The sequence below is a fragment of the Choloepus didactylus genome (assembly GCF_015220235.1).
Source record: "Choloepus didactylus isolate mChoDid1 chromosome 11 unlocalized genomic scaffold, mChoDid1.pri SUPER_11_unloc1, whole genome shotgun sequence".
Lineage (NCBI taxonomy): Eukaryota > Metazoa > Chordata > Mammalia > Pilosa > Megalonychidae > Choloepus > Choloepus didactylus.
In genome coordinates, this window is record NW_023637577.1 from 1,026,854 (window position 1) to 1,046,833 (window position 19,980).

The 19,980-nt window shown below is 36.7% G+C and overlaps 1 protein-coding gene across 13 annotated transcripts in view; it reads left to right on the forward strand.

Moving 5' to 3' along the window:
- The window catches only part of UIMC1 (ubiquitin interaction motif containing 1), a 179,678-nt gene that overhangs the window by 98,808 nt on the left and 60,890 nt on the right, over positions 1-19,980 (forward strand). For 6 of the 13 annotated variants that reach the window (XM_037823040.1, XM_037823042.1, XM_037823033.1 and 3 more), the window contains 4 exons: positions 2,874-2,938; positions 4,827-4,903; positions 11,372-11,475; positions 18,687-18,852. In XM_037823040.1, coding sequence (XP_037678968.1) covers positions 2,874-2,938; positions 4,827-4,903; positions 11,372-11,475; positions 18,687-18,852 — 412 coding nt within the window. The remainder of the gene's footprint in view (positions 1-2,873; positions 2,939-4,826; positions 4,904-11,371; positions 11,476-18,686; positions 18,853-19,980) is intronic. The other 7 variants (XM_037823041.1, XM_037823043.1, XM_037823037.1 and 4 more) reach the window with 3 other exon arrangements.

Sequence of the window (19,980 nt, forward strand, 5' to 3'; positions counted from 1 at the left end):
GCTGGATATTTTGGTTGTGATAAACATCTTTCTACACAAGAGTTTTCTCTCTTTATTTAAGATTAGTGTCTTTAGAGAGAGGGTACCAAGAGGGAAATGTTGGGTTAAAGAGTTATGAACATAAAAAAGACTTACTTTTTATTGCCAAATCCTTTTCAGAAAGATTGCTCAAATGTGTATTCCCTCTATCCAGTAATGTATGAGATGTCTGGTTCACTGCAGCCTTAACAGCATAGAATATTATCTTAAACGAAAAAACAAAACAAATGAAAGCTAACTTACTTGTTTTATAGGCAAATAATGAAAACCTTACGATTGTAATTTCACCTTTCATCTTGATCTCTTGCTTTCAGGAACCGTGGGTAGAAAGAATTTATGTGTTAATGTGTTAAACATTTTTATTGAACATGGGATTCCTTGGTTGATTGGAATAGCAGGAGAATTCCAGAAACAGTATCTCAGAAAATATTTGTCTTAGGGCAAGTGGCTCAGTCCATAGAATTTTATAAAAGCTTTAGAATCAGATGAGAAGTGATTTTTGGCATCACAGACAAGACAGAGAGTGGGTAGTATGTTGATGTGCTTGCTACTTTTTAGGGTCTGACTTTTAATTTTTCAGTCCAGATACTGGAATTTGTTTCCCAGGAATGAAGAGATTGTGGGGAGGTATGATGACTCACTTTGACTAACTGAACTTCATGCAGGTATATATATATATATATGTATATATATATATATATATATATATATATACACACACCAAATTCCAGTTTGTTCATTTATTATTTTCAGGAACCAGATTACTCAGGTCCACCTGAGTACCTACTTCTTAGGATGAAGGTATCCATCTGGGAGGTGGAAATAGTAATCAGAAAATGGGAATTTTAAAAGATGGTTCAATAGTATATGGGAAGCCTGATAAGTTACCACTGCTCTACAACAGAGGACATTTCCATGGTAATCAGAAGATCTGTTTATTCATTGTCACTTCCCAAGGTATAGTGTTGAAGACATTGCTTGATTCTGGAGCTTTGGGTTTTATTTTTTAGATTTAATGCAAACAGTTCCCTTTCCATTAACATACTATATATTTTTTTTTCAGACAGTGCAATGTATTGATTAGGCTACAGCTTCCTCAGTTGCAGTTATATTTCTGTCATGCTGCAACAGGGTATTCCTGTTTTGTAGCTTACTAGTTTTACTATCTTATTTTCATATCCTGAAAAAACACAGGAAGATCTCTGTGTTCAGATTACTGCCATTGAAGTATAAGCTTAGAAATTAAAAATGATTTCTTGAAATGAAAGCCTTTTGGGATTCTGTGTTGAAAATGGTTGGATTCTATGTTGAAAAAATTGAAAATCATTTCAATAAAACAGTATAACAGTAGTGGTTAATTAGAGTATGGATTTTGGATTAAGAGAAGTCCTAACTCGACTTTTGACCAACTGTGTGGTTTTGGGCAAATTATTTAACCTCTTGAAGTTTTGTTTTCCTCATTTCTAAAATCATTTATTAGATTCTACCTCATAAGGTTCTTGTGCATATTAAAGGAGATAATGATGTCAAGTGATTATCATAGGCCTAGCACATGAGAAATGCACAGAATTTTTTTGAAGCAATTATACTGGGAAGGTAGAAATGTGCTTTAGCTAAGGTAGAGATTGAGGTGTCTTATAACCTGTCAGTGCCTTGATTGCTTCTGAAGCTCAAGGCTTAAATTGGCTGGTCATTCCAAGAAGGTAAAATTCTACTGAATGGACACTAGGTGTCAGTATTGTTTTACCTTTGTGGGTTTTTTTTTTTTTTTTTTTTTTTTCTTTCCTTTTTAGATTTCAGGAATGAAGCAGTGTTTTGTCACTGCTGAGTTCAAACTAATAGTCAGGTGAAGTATTTATTGCTGTCGTATTTTAATCCTTTTGACAGTTTTGTTCAACCCTCATTTTTTATAATGACTACATTCCAAGTCGTTGTACAACTTTATCTTCCCTTTTACTGAAGGCTCAACTCAGCTGTTCCTGTTTTTTTAGTATATTTTATCATTTACCTGAGTAGTAGAGAGATGCCTAACTTGTTTAGGTTATTTATATTTTGTTAAGAGACGTTGAAAACTTCAACTACTACTTTTACAGCTACTAGAAGAAGCCTCACAGTTCAGACACTTCCTCAAGAAGTCTCCCTAAGGCAGCCGGTTTTTCTACACTCTTTTGTGCATATACGTTTAATGAGTTGACTTTTGTACCAACTCTACCATTAATCAAGAAAATAGTCTTGTCCTTATCTAGTCCCTATTTGTTACTCTTCTTAAAAATATACCTGTAGCCATAGTGACAGATTTGTAGCAAAAGGAATCTTTCTAACCTCCTCTTTGGAGTGCCCTGTGTTATGACTTGATAGTGCTTAGAGAGACCTTTTTCCTTGATTGCAGTGTTTTTTTCCATTTCATTGTTTCCATGGAAAACTTGACTTTTCTCTATATTTCTCCCTTCCACAACAAAATTTTTATAATTGCTTTTCTGAAGTCATAATTCGTTTGACTTCCAAATTAATATTTATGTGCATTGCATACATTATCTTGTTAATTCTCACAATAACACTCTGTGAAGCAATTAATACCCATTTTAAGATGCGGAAACATTCAGAGGTGACTTATCCAAGTTTACAGTTAGTAGGTGATTCAGCTGAGATTTAAATCAGTCTTCTGACTCTACAGGCTATGTATGCTCTTTCTGTTGAAATATACCAACTATGTAAAATGTTTTATTCTTAATTGCTAATTTCTGAGTGATGGTTTTGAACAATTTTTTTTTAAAGGAAGAGAAATGTAACTCATTTGCGCCTATATATTTAGGGTGTTACATATTTCTTTTCAGTCTTCCCAGGGTCTATTTGTTGAAGAAACTTCTGAAGAAGGAAACTCTGTACCTGCCTCACAAAGGTGAGACTCTATGTTGCTATGGGTCTGAATTCCTTGATGGTGCCAGCATGAGAGAGATGAACCACATGAGTGAGACTTAAATTGTAGTCAAGATATATAATTATAGAAGCCTAGAATATTAGCTTTGGAAGAGATCTTAGAGGTTTTCTTATTCACTTCAGCCATCTTGACATAAATCCCATTTACAGTATTCCCAAAAAGTAGTTACATCCTGCTGTTTTGTTGCTTAACTAACTACAATAGCTTCTCATGCCAATTTGAAGGCTCTAGACAGATTTGATTTCTTTATAGTCCTTTTATTCCTCCTATATCCCCTTTTTCCTTTTGTTCCTTCTGCTTATGCTTATTTTACTTGCATATCCAAATCTTACACATCTTTTAAGTCAACTCTTAAGAGGCTACATAAAACACATATCCTCCGACTCCTTGGCTTTTAATGTGATCATATCTCATCTTTCCCTTAAATGATTGTGTTTGCATTTCTCCTCAATTCTTCTTGTTGCTTGATTGGCCTTCCTAAGTCTTTTCAGTTTAATGACGGATAGTGGTTGATTGGTTACAAACTTCACTATTAACTGGATTGGGCTTCCAATACTTTCTGCTTTTATCCAGTAGTTGACCTTTGGGGATTTCTCTAGAGCTTAATTTTGTGTTAAGTAACCATCATCTTCCATATGGAAGTTGAGACCCAGTTGCCATTTGCTGTAATTTAGGTATTGTACTTAGGCTTTTGGTAAGTTCATAGTGTTAAGTATTTCTTCCTGGACTGAAGAATGTGGCTTTGGTTTGATTTCTCCTACTATTTGAGACAGTTTTGTAAGTGCTTTTAACTGGAGTAGGCTTTCTGCGTCCTGCAGGCCTCTCTGCTTTATTGTGGTGGGCTCTGTGCAGAGCAGACATAGGTTTTAATAAATGATTATCCGCTTTGTCACCAGGAGATAGTTGGAATTGCAGGCAATGTGGTTTGACTTAAAATTGATTAGCCCATTTTATAAATGTCAGCAAATTGTTTTGTGATGGACCCTTTGAGTAGAGCCCTAATGTTACTTGCAGAGTAAACTCTGTCTGCCTTAGGTTTATAACAAATGCTTTGAGATGTTTTATTTAGAGAGAGAAATCGCTTGTGGTTTCCTATCAGGATTATGTTATTAATCATGAATCAGTGGTGGCTGTTTTCTCTTCTCTGTGGTTCTTGGTTGATGTGAGGATTTGTGATTTTAAGCGTCCTCTAGCGTACTTGATCAAACTAATCGTCAAGATCTATGAAGCATAAGGGGGCTGGATCTCTCAGCCATGTGTTCCTGTGTCAGGAAGAGATTGCAATCCATGACCAGGCAGGGAAAAACCATGAGGTTGGTTTATAATTAAGTTTTGCTCAGAAGAGATATTCAACTTGTGTGGGCAGGTTTTTACTGAAGGGCAGCTCAAAATTGTATCTTATTTTTCTTGCTTGGAAAGCCACATCTTGAGATAAAGAGGAAATTCAGGGTAAGGGAAGAGGTAGTGTATTGTCAGTACAATCTCCATGTTCAGAAGGCTGAGATGGAGGCTCTAAAAACACCTTTGACATTCTTATATTGGAGTGGAGATTTTGTTTTCTGTGATGTTCACAGATAGTCCTTACCCTTCAATCTTCCTTTGTGAAGACTCAGAAAGAGGATTCTTTCATTCAGTGATTTTACTGGGACCAAAGTTGTAAGCCTGTTTATTTTCCCTATTTCTGGCCTAGAGTTTTCACTGCTGATTCTTGCTTCCCTGTTGTGCTTTTGTGGTATTGGTCAGCAGGTGTCACATTATCTGTGGCTTTGTGAATGACTCACCATTGCTTTTGGCCCTGTGTTCTGATGCATTTTACTGGAAATTCACTTGGGGTTTGGTTCTTTTTCAGCATTGCTGCTTTGACCAGTAAGAGAAGCTCAGTCTTTATGCCAGAGAGTTCTGCAGAAGAAATCACTGTTTGTCCTGGTAAGTGCCCCACTGTGATTTTACTGAATTTCTGATACCTAGCTATATACCTTTTCATGCCTTTTAATTTTTCTGTCTTTTCCAGCCCTCTTTTAGGAGGTTTATGTGTGATTGATGTGATCCATATATACATGTACATATGTACACATATATTTTTTAATTGGCTCTGATTTCCAGCCTTATTCTTAGTGATATTTAGGTTTTGAAATAAACATCTCTTTTGTCTTCTTGTTTTCTTACTAATTTCATCAGAGGTGCAGCAAAGTATGAGGAATAGCTCTTCACCGTAATTTCAGAGCCAAGATGACTGCATGTTTTGGTTTATGTGTTCTCAGAGTCGATCTGTCCTCCAATCTGCTTGTCATTAAAGCAGATTTTTTTCAGAGCCTTTTGCTAGTTGGTTTTACATTGCCATTCATTGAGTAATGTAGGGAGTCCAGAAATCAAATTTTGTGCACAGCTCTGCTATTAAGTTATTTTTTTATTTCAGAATCACTTAACCTTGTTAATTGTAGAAATGGATTTGTATACATACCTTGGTTTTCGTACAGGAGATGTTCTTACAGAGTTGCATGTGGATGGATTCTTATTTATAAAAATGATTTTAAATCAACTAAGTGCACACTAAGGGAGCTTGAGTTGTATCATTGAATAATATGAATTCTTTTGTGATATGAGCCACTACTTTTTTTTTTAATAATTCAATTTTATTGAGATGTATTCACATACCATGCAGTCTACAAACTGTACAATCAGTTGTTCACAGTACCACCGTATAGTTGTGCGTCCATCCCCAAAATTAATTTTTGAACATTTTCATTACCACACACACAAAAGTAATAAGAATAGAAATTAAAGTGAAAAAGAACAATTAAAGTGAAAAAGGAACACTGGGTGTTTTTTTTGTTTTTGTTTTCTGCCCCCATTTTTCTACTCATCCATCCACACACTGAACAAAGGGGAGTGTGATCCACATGGCTTTCCCGGTAACATTGTCACCTCTCATAAGCTACATTTTTATACAATTGTCTTCAAGATTTAAGGGTTCTGGGTTGTAGTTTGATAGTTTCGGGTATTTACTGCTAGCTATTCCAATTCATTAGAACTTAAAAAGGGTTATCTATATTGTGTGTGAGAGTGCCCACCAGAGTGACCTCTCGGCTCCTTTTGGAATCTCTCAGCCACTGAAATTTTTGTTTGTTTGTTTGTTTGTTTGTTTGTTTTTAGTTACACTCTCTAGTTTATGCTGATTGCATCCCTCCCCCAATGCCTCCCCATTTTTAACACCTTGCAAGGTTGACATTTGCTTGTTCTCCCTCGTAAAAGAACATATTTGTACATTTTATCACAATTCTTGAATACTCTAGATTTCACCAAGTTACACAGTCCCAGTCGTTATCTTTCCTCCTTTCTTGTGGCGTCTCACATGCTCCCCGTCTTCCTCTCTCAACTGTATTCATAGTTACCTTTCTTCAGTGTACTTCCATTGTTGTGCTACCATCTCCCAAAATTGTGTTCCAAACCACACACTCCTGTCTTCTATCACTCTGTAGCACTCTCTTTAGTATTTCCTGTAGGGCGGGTGTCTTGTTCACAAAGTCTCTCATTGTCTGTTTGTCAGAGAATATTTTGAGCTCTCCCTCATATTTGAAGGACAGCTTTGCTGGATACAGGATTCTTGGTTGGTGGTTTTTCTCTCTCAGTATCTTAAATATATCACACCACTTCCTTCTTGCCTCCATGGTTTCTGCTGAGAGATCCGCACATAGTCTTATTAAGCTTCCTTTGTATGTAGTGGATCGCTTTTCTCTTGCTGCTTTCAGGATTCTCTCTTTGTCTTTGACATTTGATAATCTGATTATTAAGTGTCTTGGCGTAGGCCTATTCATATCTCTTCTGTTTGGAGTACGCTGTGCTTCTTGGAGCTGTAATTTTATGTCTTTCATAAGAGATGGGAAATTTTCTTTAATTATTTCCTCTATTATTGCTTCTGCCCCCTTTCCCTTCTCTTCTCCTTCTGGGACACCAATGATACGTACATTATTGTACTTTGTTTCATCCTTGATTTCCCGGAGACGTTGCTCATATTTTTTCATTCTTTTCTCCATCTGCTCCTTTGCGTGTAGGCTTTCAGGTGTTTTGTTCTCCAGTTCCTGAGTGTTTTCTTCTGCCTCTTGAGATCTGCTGTTGTATGTTTCCATTGTGTCTTTCATCTCTTGTGTTGTGCCTTTCATTTCCATAGATTCTTCTAGTAGGTTTTTTGAACTTTTGATTTCTGCTGTATACATGTACAGTGCTTCGTTTACAGCCTCTATCTCTTTTGCAATATCTTCTCTAAACTTTTTGAATTGATTTAGCATTAGTTGTTTAAATTCCTGTATCTCAGTTGAAGTGTACGTTTGTTCCTTTGACTGGGCCATAACTTTGTTTTTCTTAGTGTAGGTTGTAATTTTCTGTTGTCTAGGCATGGTTTCCTTGGTTACCCAAATCAGGTTTCCCAGACCAGAACAGGCTCAGGTCCCAGAGGGAAGAAATATTCAGTATCTGGTTTCCCTGAGGTGTGTCTTAGAAAATTGCTCCACCCTTTGATGCCTCGGGTCACTGTGCTTTTCTGCCCAGCAGGTGACGCCTGTTAGCCTATAATTCTTGACTGGTGTGAGCAGGTATGACTGTGTTCCCCCAGGCTCTTGGGTCTGGTTCTGAATGGAAAGGGCCCCACCCCTTTCCTCCTAGAGAAGACAGACCCCCCAGGTGGAGGTCATTAGCATTTCAATGGTCTCTCTCTCTGCTTGTGGTGTCTCCACCCTTCTCTGCTTCACAGCCCTGGAAACTGAAAATAACTGGGGCTTTCTCCACTGAGCCAAAAAAGAGACAGATAGTCCCCTTCAGACCCAGTCCAAGGCAACCCTCCGGCTCTCCCAGGTCAGTCGTCACCCAAAGCCTCTGTCTGTTTTTTGGGGATTCGTATCTGTAGTGAGCAGTTCACACTTGCTACTTAAAACCCCAGTTGGAGCTCAGCTGAGCTGTATTCTCTTGCTGGGAGAGAGCTTCTCCCTGGCACCACGTGGCTCCGCAGCTCAGGCTATGGGGGAGGGGGTCTCCCAACTTGGTTCTGCAGGTTTTACTTACAGATTTTATGCTGTGTTCTCGGGCATTCCTCCCAATTCAGGTTGGTGTATGATGAATGGATGGTCTCGTTTGTCCCCCTGCAGTTATTCTGGATTATTTGTTGTTTCTGGTTTTTTGTAGTTGCTCCAGGGGGACTACTTAGCTTCCACTCCTCTCTATGCCGCCATCTTGCCCCTCTCTCAGCCACTGAAATTTATTTCATTTCATTTCACATCCCCCTTTTGGTTAAGAAGATGTTCTCCATCTCACAATGCTGGGTCCAGATTCTTCCCCAGCAGTCATATTCCACGTTGTCAGGGGTATTTTACACCCCTGGGATTCAGATCCCACGTAGGGGGATGGGCATTGATTTCACTTGCCAAGTTGGCTTAGCTAGAGAGAGAGGGCCACATCTGAGCAACAAAGAGGCATTCGGAGGAGCCTCTTAGGCACAATATAAGCAGGCCTAGCCTCTTCTTTGCAGCAAGTCTTCCCAACGGCAAGTCCGTGATTGAGGGCTCAGCACATCAAACCATCAGTTCCCGATGTCTGTGAGCACATCAGCAACCATCGAGGTGGGGAAGCCCAACACCCCTGCATTCTCCCCCAGCAGTGTTCCCATTAGTTGTAGCATATAAGGTTTCTCTTTTTGTGAGCCACTACTTTTAAGAAATTTGTTTTAGCTTGTATTTTCTTATTTGAATTTTCTTATAAGTAGAGTCTGTTATATTTGTTACCTTCCTTATGTGAGATGGTGAAAATTCCTGTTAATGTTTAAACTCTTCAGATGGCAAGTCTTGTGCAGATTTTATTACAAGTCATCATAGTCATATCTGAAGGAAACTCAGGTCTCATATAGCCTGTCAGGGTCAGAGGGACTTACAGGTTTATTTCTAATATTTATCCATAGAGACTCAAACTTATTTTACTTGTAGTCTAGGAAAGTCCTGTAAATATATGTTTTTTAACATTTGGCAGCATATCATAAAGGGCTTTATTTATATTTTAAATTTAACTACTTTGATTTTTATTGGAAGTGGTTTCTTAATTCATTTGAAATGTATTTGGATTATTGCCTAATGATACTTACTAGGAGACCACATTACCAAGTGCTCTGATTTTGGTAGGAGCATTCAGGAGTGCTATAGTATATTTGAGAAAAGAAAGCTTTACCCCCATCTGTCTGGGACCGCTGACTTATGCCATCCTGTTGGGAAGTCATTCAGTATCTCTAGAACGATAGCATGTGACGTCACCATGGGTTTTCGCAGGAAGAACTTGCAAATACAATGATCTTGAAAGTCCCAGTTAATAAGAAAAAGCAGTCCCTTTGTGACTGAGGTTAAGTAGCTTTTATCATCATGACTTGGTAATTAAGTCCAACTGTTGGTTGATATAAACCACTTCTAAATGAGATCACAAAAGGTTTCCATAGCATTAATGTTCCTTTTGCTGAGAAAGTGTAACTATTTCTCCATGAAACCAAATTCCTGAGTCTCTTTTTAAATATTTATATGATTTTAGGATCTAAATTGTCTGAAACTTTTGTTTTAAATGAGTAAAACACAAATTGAATGTAGTAGTTTATGTTACCTATTTCCTTTTATCTCACATTTTTGACAGTTCGAAGGGTATTATACTCAAAGTTGCAACATCTTTTTAGTGTTACTCGTTTTGTTGAGGGAACAGGATGATAATCTTATGCCTACATTGTGCATGCTACTAGAATTATTTCTGAGGAGTTAATGCCCTCTTAAATTGTCTGTATAGTTGAATATTTTAGTCATCCACAGAAAGCTAAATTGAAGGCTTTATTTATTATTGCTGAAGTCTAAGCAGTGAATGGACTGATGTGTTTTTTAATAATACGTCTCAGGGTAACTTGACAAAGAAGATTTTGAAGTTTATGCCTGTAAACCTGTTTCCAACAAAGTGGTGAAATCTGTGTTTGTGTGTGTGTGTGTGTGTGTTCAATTTTCAGAAAATTGTGATGTATAAAATACAGTTAACACTAGACATGTATTTAACCCATCTTTGATAATTCAGAAGATACCTCAGAATCTTGTAGGTGCTTTATTAACCAACACTGGCCATTCATTATGTTTGTGAAGCACAAAAGTGCCAGTTAGAGGTACAGTGGATACAATGTCAGATAACAGAGAACCTACTGGATTTGCATTCTTTGATAAATTTCTTCCCCAGATTTATTTTTCTTCTTTGAAATATTTGTTAACATTTTTTGGTAAGTGATAGATGGCTTCCTCCATAATATAGACAGTGATTGGCAAACTTTTTCTCTAAAGGATCAGATAATAAATATGTAGGGCTTTGTGGGCCATATGGGTTCTGTAGCAACTCCTCAGTTCTGCTGTTGTAGTACAAAGGCAGCCAAAGATAATTTGTAAACAATTGAGCATGACGATGTGCCACTAAAACTTTATTTACAAAAATAGTTGGTTGGCTGGATTTGGCACAGGAGCTATAGTTTGCCAACCCCTGAACTAGAATATAAGGGACTTCATCTTACATCTTTATATTGCCAGTAGCTATTACAGTGCCTGGAACTGTTCAATAAATGTTAGATTAATGTAGAATGAATAGATGCTGCTTAAAGAATATATTAAAGAAAGGTATATGTTTGCCTAGAATGTATTTTCTATTTCTACTTCCAGTATAATTCTTCTCTAATCATCCCTTTAACCTCAGCACTAACATGGACAGGTTTTTGTTTTCTGTCAAAATGAACATGCTTTAAAACTAGAACTACAGTGGAAACAAGCCAAATGAATCAACAGGCAAATTGATAAACACACTGACATAGTCATACAATGAAATACCACTCAGCAATAAAAAAGAAAGAACTACCTGTACATGTAATAACATGGATGCATCTAAAAGGCATTATGCTAAATAAAAGCCAGAAACAAAAGACTACACACACTGTATGATTCCATTTATATGACATTCCAGAAAAGGCAAAGCTATAAGGGCACAAAGTAGTTTGGTCATGGGAGAGGACTGACTGCAAAGGGGACCAAAAGACCTTTTTGGGGTGCTAGAAATGTTTTATATCTTGATTGTGGTGGTGGTTACATGACGATACAGTTGTCAGAACTCATCAAACTGTATATTAAAAATTGGTGAATTCTTTTGTATGTAAATTATGTCTCAGTAACGCTTTAAGAAGAAAAACAATTAGATTTACATTGTCACTATGGTAGTGTTATCGTAACCTAAACTTTAGGAAAAATAGATCTGTGGTTTTTAGCTATGAAAAACAAAATAAAAATTAATGTCTGTTGCACTCTGAAAACAGAAATCACATGGAAATTTTTTTTTTTTTTTTTTTTTAAATTACAGAGACACAGCTAAGTTCTTCTGAAACTCCTGATCTGGAAAGAGAAGTCTCCCCAGGTAGCAGAGAGACATCAGATGAAATACGAATAACAGTAGCAGATAAGGAGGTGAATATTCTCCTCTATAATTTTTCTCAGTGATTTCTTTCTATCAGTGGTCCTCTCTCTGATGCAACATTGATCTTGACTAAAAAGATTTAGGTGGCAGAGGATTGTAGCTTTTGGGACGCTTAACTCAGGGAGAGATTCTTATAGTTAAGATCAACTCAGCACTTTTTCTAAAAATTAACAACAGTTACCAATTCTTGAGTACTTTTATATGCATTATAATTTCCATTACAGATGGGGAAACTGAGGGTTAGCAAGTTCAAGTATTTTTCTCAAATTTACACTGCTAATAATGGTAGAATTGGGATTTGAACATGAGTTTGTCTTCAAAGTTTGGTGTATATTCCATTATATACTGCTCAGTAACAGAGATGACAATCTTGAGAAAAAGTCATATTTTTGTATTATGACATAACTTTCAGGCATTATCAGAAATGCAAGTCAAGATAGCTGCACGATAAAACAAGCAAACCTCTATTTGCATTATTATCTTTCCTTCAAAAATGTGGCAACAACCATAAAACTGTATGATAAGATTCTCAGTGTGTGTTTTTCTTATTGACTCTGACAAAACAATTTAATTACCAGGAATTCTTTTAGTATATCTCAAAAATCCGTTGCTGCAAAAAGTACCTTGAGAATTAACCTAAGGAAAGATTTTGGTTACATTTGTTTATACTGTCTTATCCTGAGCACTTTAGAAGGCTTAAATCTCTTATTCTTTTTTATCGAGTTTTTTGAAAGCAGTTTTTACAGAACTTGGACCCATCTCTAGTCTCTGCACTGCAGATAACTGGGTAGAAATTCTGCTTTTGTGAATCATGCACACCGCTTGGTTCCCTGGAACCTGCTCTGTCACAACTGAGAGACCAAGATTCCCTGATGCCAGTGGGTGGTAGAAAAGATAACACTTCCTGCAGCAGAGCGACTGAGAACAGATCCTGATAGATAATGTCAAGATGGCCTTGGGATCCTTTTCCCAGGGAGAGACCAGAACTTTTGTAAATGGGGATAGGAGGGAAGGAGTGTTGTTAGCATTGTCATCTGAACATACAGAAAAAGCCCTACGAGCCTTTAGTTAATCAAGTTTGATTTCTTACCCATCCATGATTGCAAAGGAGACTATTTTTAGTTTGGGTCAAAGTGTCTTTATCACTAGACATCGAATGTATGAAATAGTACAGCCTTTCTCACATTGAATGTCCTTTTTTTCAGTGTTGCTGTTTGCTGTGATATCTGAAGAATCTGTAAACAGTCTTAGAAATTTCCATTAAAAGAAGTTAGAGATACTGTAGTTTTTAAGTCATTGAGTAATCACTTATTAGTTACAAGGCATTTACTAGAAAGATGGAATCTGAACACTTGGTATGCACAAAAATAGTATCATAAAGGGTGTGCACTGTTGTCCTGGGATTCTGTGTATATGGTCATTTGTCCCAAAATTTCTCAATATTTATTGAAAGGTGATATGGTATAGTGCGAGGAGCTTAAGCCTTGGAATTAGATAACATGGCTTTGAATTCCAACCCTACCACTCCATTATGTGATGTTGGGAAAATTATTTATTTTTTTATTCATTTATTTAATATGCTTATAATTTATGTACTGTATGCACTTCATTGTTTTAGACTCTTGAGATGCAAAGATAAATAAAAAAAAAACACCCTCAGAGAGACTGGTAAGGGAGGAGACAGACACATAAACAGATAATTATAATTGTAATGTGGTCTGATAAATATAATGATGAAGAGGTGCATTAGTCATTAGGGGAGCACCGAAAAGGAATGCTTCTCTGAATATCAGTTCTTCATATATAAAATGGAGGTAAAAAATACCTGTTTCACTGGGTTGCTATGAGGAGTAAATTAGATAAAGAACATTAAACACATAGCAGAGATTTGGCACAAGGTAAAAGTGTGCATGTGGAGGAGGTTGTGATTTTACTGCATTGTGATGTGTTGTGGCTCTTCAGTGAATTCATATTCTAAGGACAGAGAATTGCTCACCAGTCTCTGAGGTATTTGGAATATCCATGAAAGAACTGTAATCCCTCTTGATTTGATTCCCTGAAGTTGTCAGTTCCTTTGGAAATAATGTTTTCTTAATAACTTGCCTGAGAGTTTTTCTTGGTTGGAGTTTCAGTGGCTATCCAAGTTAAATAACTAGTTTTTACTGTTAACTAGTGAGTAGGATTTCAAGTCAATTATGGTATGAGTCCTATGATAAGAGAGGGAAGCTTTAGGTAAATGGCTTTCTAAGCTACACATAAAATGGGTGGGGGGGAATATTTGATGATTTACAGTACATGCTTTATTTCACTGGGTCCATTCCTTGCGGTGAAGTTTTTTGAGGCCAGAAGATAAGGACCAGCACTTTAAGAGATCAAGTTTTTGGTGTCCGAGTACCTCTTTTGAGAAATAGCTGTATAGTATTTCAGAGCAGGAGAAGCAGCTGTGCAGAGACTGAATCCCTAAGTACATGATCCTAATAAAAGCTGCTTCACTTGCATTTTCCCCCTTGAGGTTTCTCTACAGTGGTTAATATTTAAATAGATCTTTTAGTGGTGCTGGAAAAAAAACCTGGGTTGCCTATGAATGTGATTGGAAGTGGTCTCATATTCACAGTAAGACTATAATAGACAGACTACTCCCTCTCGACTATGTTAATAGTTGAAGGTACATTCTCTGCATTTTATAGAGCTGATGATGAGTACAAAGGAGTATAGTGCTGGTGTGAGCACCAGTGACATTATGTCACATAAAATTTCGTGCTTAGTGAACCTTAGAATGCCAGGTAACTGCTGTCAGTTGCCCCTAACTTTCCAGTAACTCAAAACTACTTGCAAATTTTAGGGTATATTTAATTTTTACCCCTTCTGCTCAAATAGCTTTGCATGCACAAGGCAACTTTCTCTGTAAGATAGATGAAGAGGGAAGTAGGAAACTCAGTGATTAAGCTTCGAGTAAATAGCACCTAGAACTTCCAGACCCACTTGCCTCTCCCCACCCTTTAGAGAAGAATAATAGAACCAGATAGTCTCCTAGTACTTGGCAGGAGCAGCTCTCAGAAACAAAGTGGAAAGGAGGCTTTTTGCTTGTGCCACAACCTGGTTTTGATGCCAGACCGGCCTGGGTTTGAATCTTGGTTGTCCACTTACTAGCTTTGTGATCAGTAGGTTATTTTGCCTTTTCAAGCCTCAGTGTCCCCTTCAGTAATAACTGGCGCTATTATACCTCCCTCCAGCTGGGTTGTTGTGAGGGATGCATATGTAAAACGCTTGGGAGAGCCTGGCATAGTATAGGAACTCAACAGTTGTTAGTTCCTTTCTCATCTTTCTTTTTACCCCTTGCAGAGTATGTCCTTTTTTTTTTTTTTTTATCACTCTTTTTTGATTATATATCTTGCAATATCTTCATTGTGTATCTTGCAATATCTTTACCACATTGCTGATGTCTTTTTTCTTTATTTTTTTTTGACAAACAGAAACTCTTAGTTAAATTTATTCAGTGTATCAATCTTTTTATTTAAATTTTTTGTTTTGAAATAATTATAAATTCAAAAGAAGTTGCAAAAATAGTAGAGAGAGTTCCCATGTATCCTTCACTTAATTTCCCCCCATGGTTACAGGTGACATAATTACAACACAGTATCAAAAACTGGAAACTGACACTGATATAATATTTGTGTGTATAGTTCTATGCTATTTTATCACATGCGTAGATTTATAAAATCACCACCACAATCAAGATAGAGAACTGTTGCATCACCCAAAGATCTCACTCATGCTGTCCTTTTCTAATCACACCCATTTCCTCTCCTGTTGGTCTACCAATCCTAACTACTGGCTATCAGCAATCCTTTTGATATCTGAAGGGTCTGTAGTAATATCCCATGTTTCATTCCTGATATTAGTAATTTGTCTTCTCTTTTTTATTTTTATTGGACTTGCTAGAGGTTTGTTATTTTAATCTTTTAAAGAACTATGTTTTTGTTTAATTGATTTCCTCAGTTGTTTTTCTGTTTTCAATTTCATTGATTTCTGCCCTTGTGTTTATCTCCTTTCTTCTGCTGCGGACTTATTTTGCTCTATTTTTCTGGATTCTTGAGGTATAAATTTAGATTATTGATTTGAGAATTTTCATCTTCTTTAATGTAATTATTTAGTGCTATACATTTCTCTCTCAGAACTGCATTAGCTGCATCCCACAAATTATGATAAAATTTATAATGTACTTTTATTTCACTTGTGACTTCTTCCTTGACCCATTGATTATTTAGAAGTTTGCTGTTTAGTTTTCAAGAAGTTGGAGATTTTCCTGTTATCTTCTTGTTATTGAGTACTAACTTTATTCCATGGTGGTAAAAAAATATAATCTGTATGATTTCAATTCCTTATTAGTTAGTTTTATTTTATAACTCAGAATATGGTCTAACTTGCTCTATGTTCTTTGGGTGCTTGAAAATCTGTGTATTTTGTTGTTGTTGGGAGGAGAGCTTTATAAATTTTAACTAGATCCCATTGATTGATGATGAAGTTTAGTTCTTCTATATTCTTCCTGATTTTCTGGCTAGCTGCTATATCAATTGTTTAAATAGGATTGTAGAATTTTCAACTGTAATTGTTGACTATTTAATCTCTCAATTTTATTGGCTTTTGCTTCACATATTATGTAGTTTTTTTTTTGTTTTTTTTTTTTGGTGTTATCGTAGATTAAATTATGTACCCAAGTTAGATATGTTTTAAATCTTCATCTGCATTTTGTGAATGTGAACCCATTGTGAATTGGAATTCTTGAAGATATTACTTTAAAAGTGTAGCCCAGCTGAATGAGGGTATGTCTAAATCCAGACTATGGGCCATCTTACAAAGAGAAAGCCACAGGAAGGAGCCAGAACTTGGAAATCAGTGGGAACCCAAAAGAGAGGAAAGGAGTAGACATCACCATGCGAAAGATACATGAATTACAAGCCAAAGAACCCCAGTAATTGTGGCAATCCAGCAAAAGAATGTTGCCAATAAGGGGAGGAAGCAAGCCTTCTAGACTATGAAACCAATGAATTTGCATTATTTAAGCCAGTCAGTTGCGTGATATTTGTCACAGCTGCCTGGAAGAATGTAGTCTTATCAGGCAGGTGTATGCACATATAGGATTGCTCTGTCTTCTTGGTTGATTGGCTCTTTTATCATTATGCAGTTTCTGTTTCCCTGGTAATATTGTGTGCTCTGAAATCCACTCTACTGATATTAATATAATCACCTCCACTCTCCTTTAATTAATATTTGCATAGTGTATATATTTTCATCCATTTACTTTCAAATTGTTATATAGTTGAAGTGAATTCTTGTAGACAGTATGTAATTGACTCAATTTTTATCCACTCTGTCAAGCTCTGCATTTTAATTGATGTATTTAGTCCGTTTACATTTTTTATCTTCATTTTATTGAGATATATTCACATACCACGCAGTCATACAAAACAAATCGTACATTCGATTGTTCACAGTACCATTACATAGTTGCACATTCATCACCTAAATCAATCCCTGACACCTTCATTAGCACACACACAAAAATAACAAGAATAATAATTAAAGTGAAAAAGAGCAATTGAAGTAAAAAAGAACACTGGGTACCTTTGTCTGTTTGTTTGTTTGTTTCCTTCCCCTATTTTTCTACTCATCCATCCATAAACTAGACAAAGTGGAGTGTGGTCCTTATGGCTTTCCCAATCCCACTGTCACCTCTCATAAGCTACATTTTTATACAATTGTCTTCGAGATTCATGGGTTCTGGGTTGTAGTTTGCTAGTTTCAGGTATCCACCACCAGCTACCCCAATTCTTTAGAACCTAAAAAGGGTTGTCTAAATTGTGCGTAAGAATGCCCACCAGAGTATGTCCTTTTAAATAAAAGGCAGGTGTGTTGGAATCAGGACATTTTTTGGCAGTTGTAAAAATTGTTGGACTTGGTATTGAGATGTTTCCCTCTCTGCTGGACCACATTCACAAGCAGTAGATTTCAGGGATGGCATAAATTTAGAGACCAAAAAAGAAAAAAACAAAACAAGACACCCAGTTGACTCACAGCTCAAATTACCTGCCCATTGCTGATTTGGTGCTGTTTTGTTCTTGTACCAGAAGAGGGTTTATTTTTTCCCCCTTAGTGAGGCATAACGTCAGCCCAGGCACTCCTTGCTCTTAAATTGAAGTAGTGGCTATACAGAACAGTTTCACATTGATTGGCTAGGACAGGCTGTCCTTTGAAGCAAGTGTTAGGCAGTAGTGCTGCAGTACTCATGCATACTGTTGAATTAATCACTGCAGAGTTTTCAGCTCTGACCTGTACAGGTAAGATAAAACTGCCTCTGAGAGACACTGACAGCTACAGGAGAAATGATGATAATAAAACTCTTAGGAGAGTAAAAGAGATAAGATATAAGAATGACTTCAGCAGAATTGTCTTAATTATTATGACTTTTTTTCGGGTCCTTCTTAAAATAGTTGAGCCTTAGTTCTGTCTCCTCTTTTAATCCAAAAAGTTAAAATTTCACCTTCCAAATAAAAAAGAAAAAAAACAGGAGGTGTCTTGTCTTATTGGTCTAAGCAGAGACCTAGGTTCTTACCTTAAATCCTAGTTGAACTGCTTTTGGCTTAGAGCCCTTTTGGTTTCCTAACTTTCTCTCTCAAAGTCACTTACAATGACCACAGTTCTTTTGTGAGATTGAAGAAGTGTCTTTAATTTGTTGTTGGTGTGCCAAGGGGCATGGAACTGAACCACAGTAGACCAGTGACCCAGTGGAGACAGTGCCTTACAGTGTGGCACAGAGGAATGAGCTCAGGTTTTGGAGCCAGATGGTCCTTGGTTTGAATTTCAGCTCTGCCTTTAATTTGTTCTGTGACTTTGGGCAAATTGCTTTACTGTTTCGGACAAGCCTTTTCCCATGTGTAAAAAGGATATGTTAATTCCTTTGTAAGATTATTGTGACGGTTAAGTGAGTAATACATGCAGAGCGGTTGGCACATAGTAGGCACTGAGTTAAGTGTTAACTCTGTTAGTAGTATCTCCTAATCTTCAGTCCTGAATTAGTAAATTGATTGGTATTGTCTCTTTGAAAATAAATGAAATATGGGATATCTTTTACAATTCTTTGGGGGAAAAGATATTTTATAAACTAAGGCTGTTACAATTGCTATTTTGTCATATTCTTCAGGTTGTCAACAGGGAAGATGCTGAGAAAGAAATAACTACTTCTGCCTTCTCATCCATTGCCCAGGTATCCTGCCCACTGTGTGACCAAGGCTTCCCACCCACAAAGATTGAGCGACATGCTATGTACTGCAATGGTTTTGGGCAGGATACAGGTAAAGACTCATCAGGTCAGCCAAACTCTTACTTTTCTTTACCTTAGTTCTATAAGGTGGTTTTGTAATCTTCTATAATGTAGTACAGGGGAAACAGGTAGATCTTCAAAATTAAAGTTTTTTTTCTTCTGTCTGGTTAATTCTCTAATATTTTTCATGTTATTACTTTGGCAGTTATACTGTTTTGTTACACATACCTCAGGAGAAACATCTTTTAGTATGTCAACTTATTCTTTGCCATAGGTAGACCAAAAGTCAGTACAATGCAGTGTATCTTGCACTTCAACTTATATCTCTGAATATTTAGACTCCTGTGGAACTTGAGGGACCAAGTCCTAGTTGCCTTTTTTTCTTCAGAGTAAGTTCTGTGTGGTTTTTCTGTGGAAATTCAATCTAAAAACAGCAGCTGAAAAGTATCCCTAATTTACATTCATGTCCTACATGTTTCTGCTGAGTTACCAAGGAGCTGTTAGTTTCTCTCTCTGAGAGTGTACCAAAAGCCATAGCTTGGGTATAGCATGGGGTATTGACCAAGAGAGTCTACTTGTTAATTGCAGCCCTTGAAATACCACCAGGATCTTGCCTTTCTGCCTTAGGATTTTAAACTCTACATCAGCACAGCTCTCTGTGGTTGAACATGCTGAATGTAACCATATCTGAGATGATTGAAAATGTTGCAATGTTTTATTCAATGCTGCTTGATCTCCCCACCTTTGAGGTATTTAAATATGAAATTATATAATTGTGAAGTATTTGATAAATATAAGTAAGATTGCCAGGAAGTACCTAAACTTGCTGATTTAATTTAGGGACCAACTAGGACTTGGTCCCTCAAGTTCCACAGGAGTCTCAGTATTCAAAGATACAAGTTGAAGTGCAAGATAGACTGCATTGTACTGACTTTTGGTCTACCTATGGCAAAGAATAAGTTGAAACACAAATTAAATTTGTTGATTTTTTCTGATTATAAAAGTAGTGCATGTTCCTGGTAATAACAACAACGGCTTACACTTATTGTCTATTTTCAATGAGTCAGGCACTGTATATATAAAAGGGCTCATACTCTATGTATTGTTCTGTAAGTTGCCTTTTTAAATTTAGCAGTAAATTTTGATCTTTTCATGTGCAGATATATTTTTTACG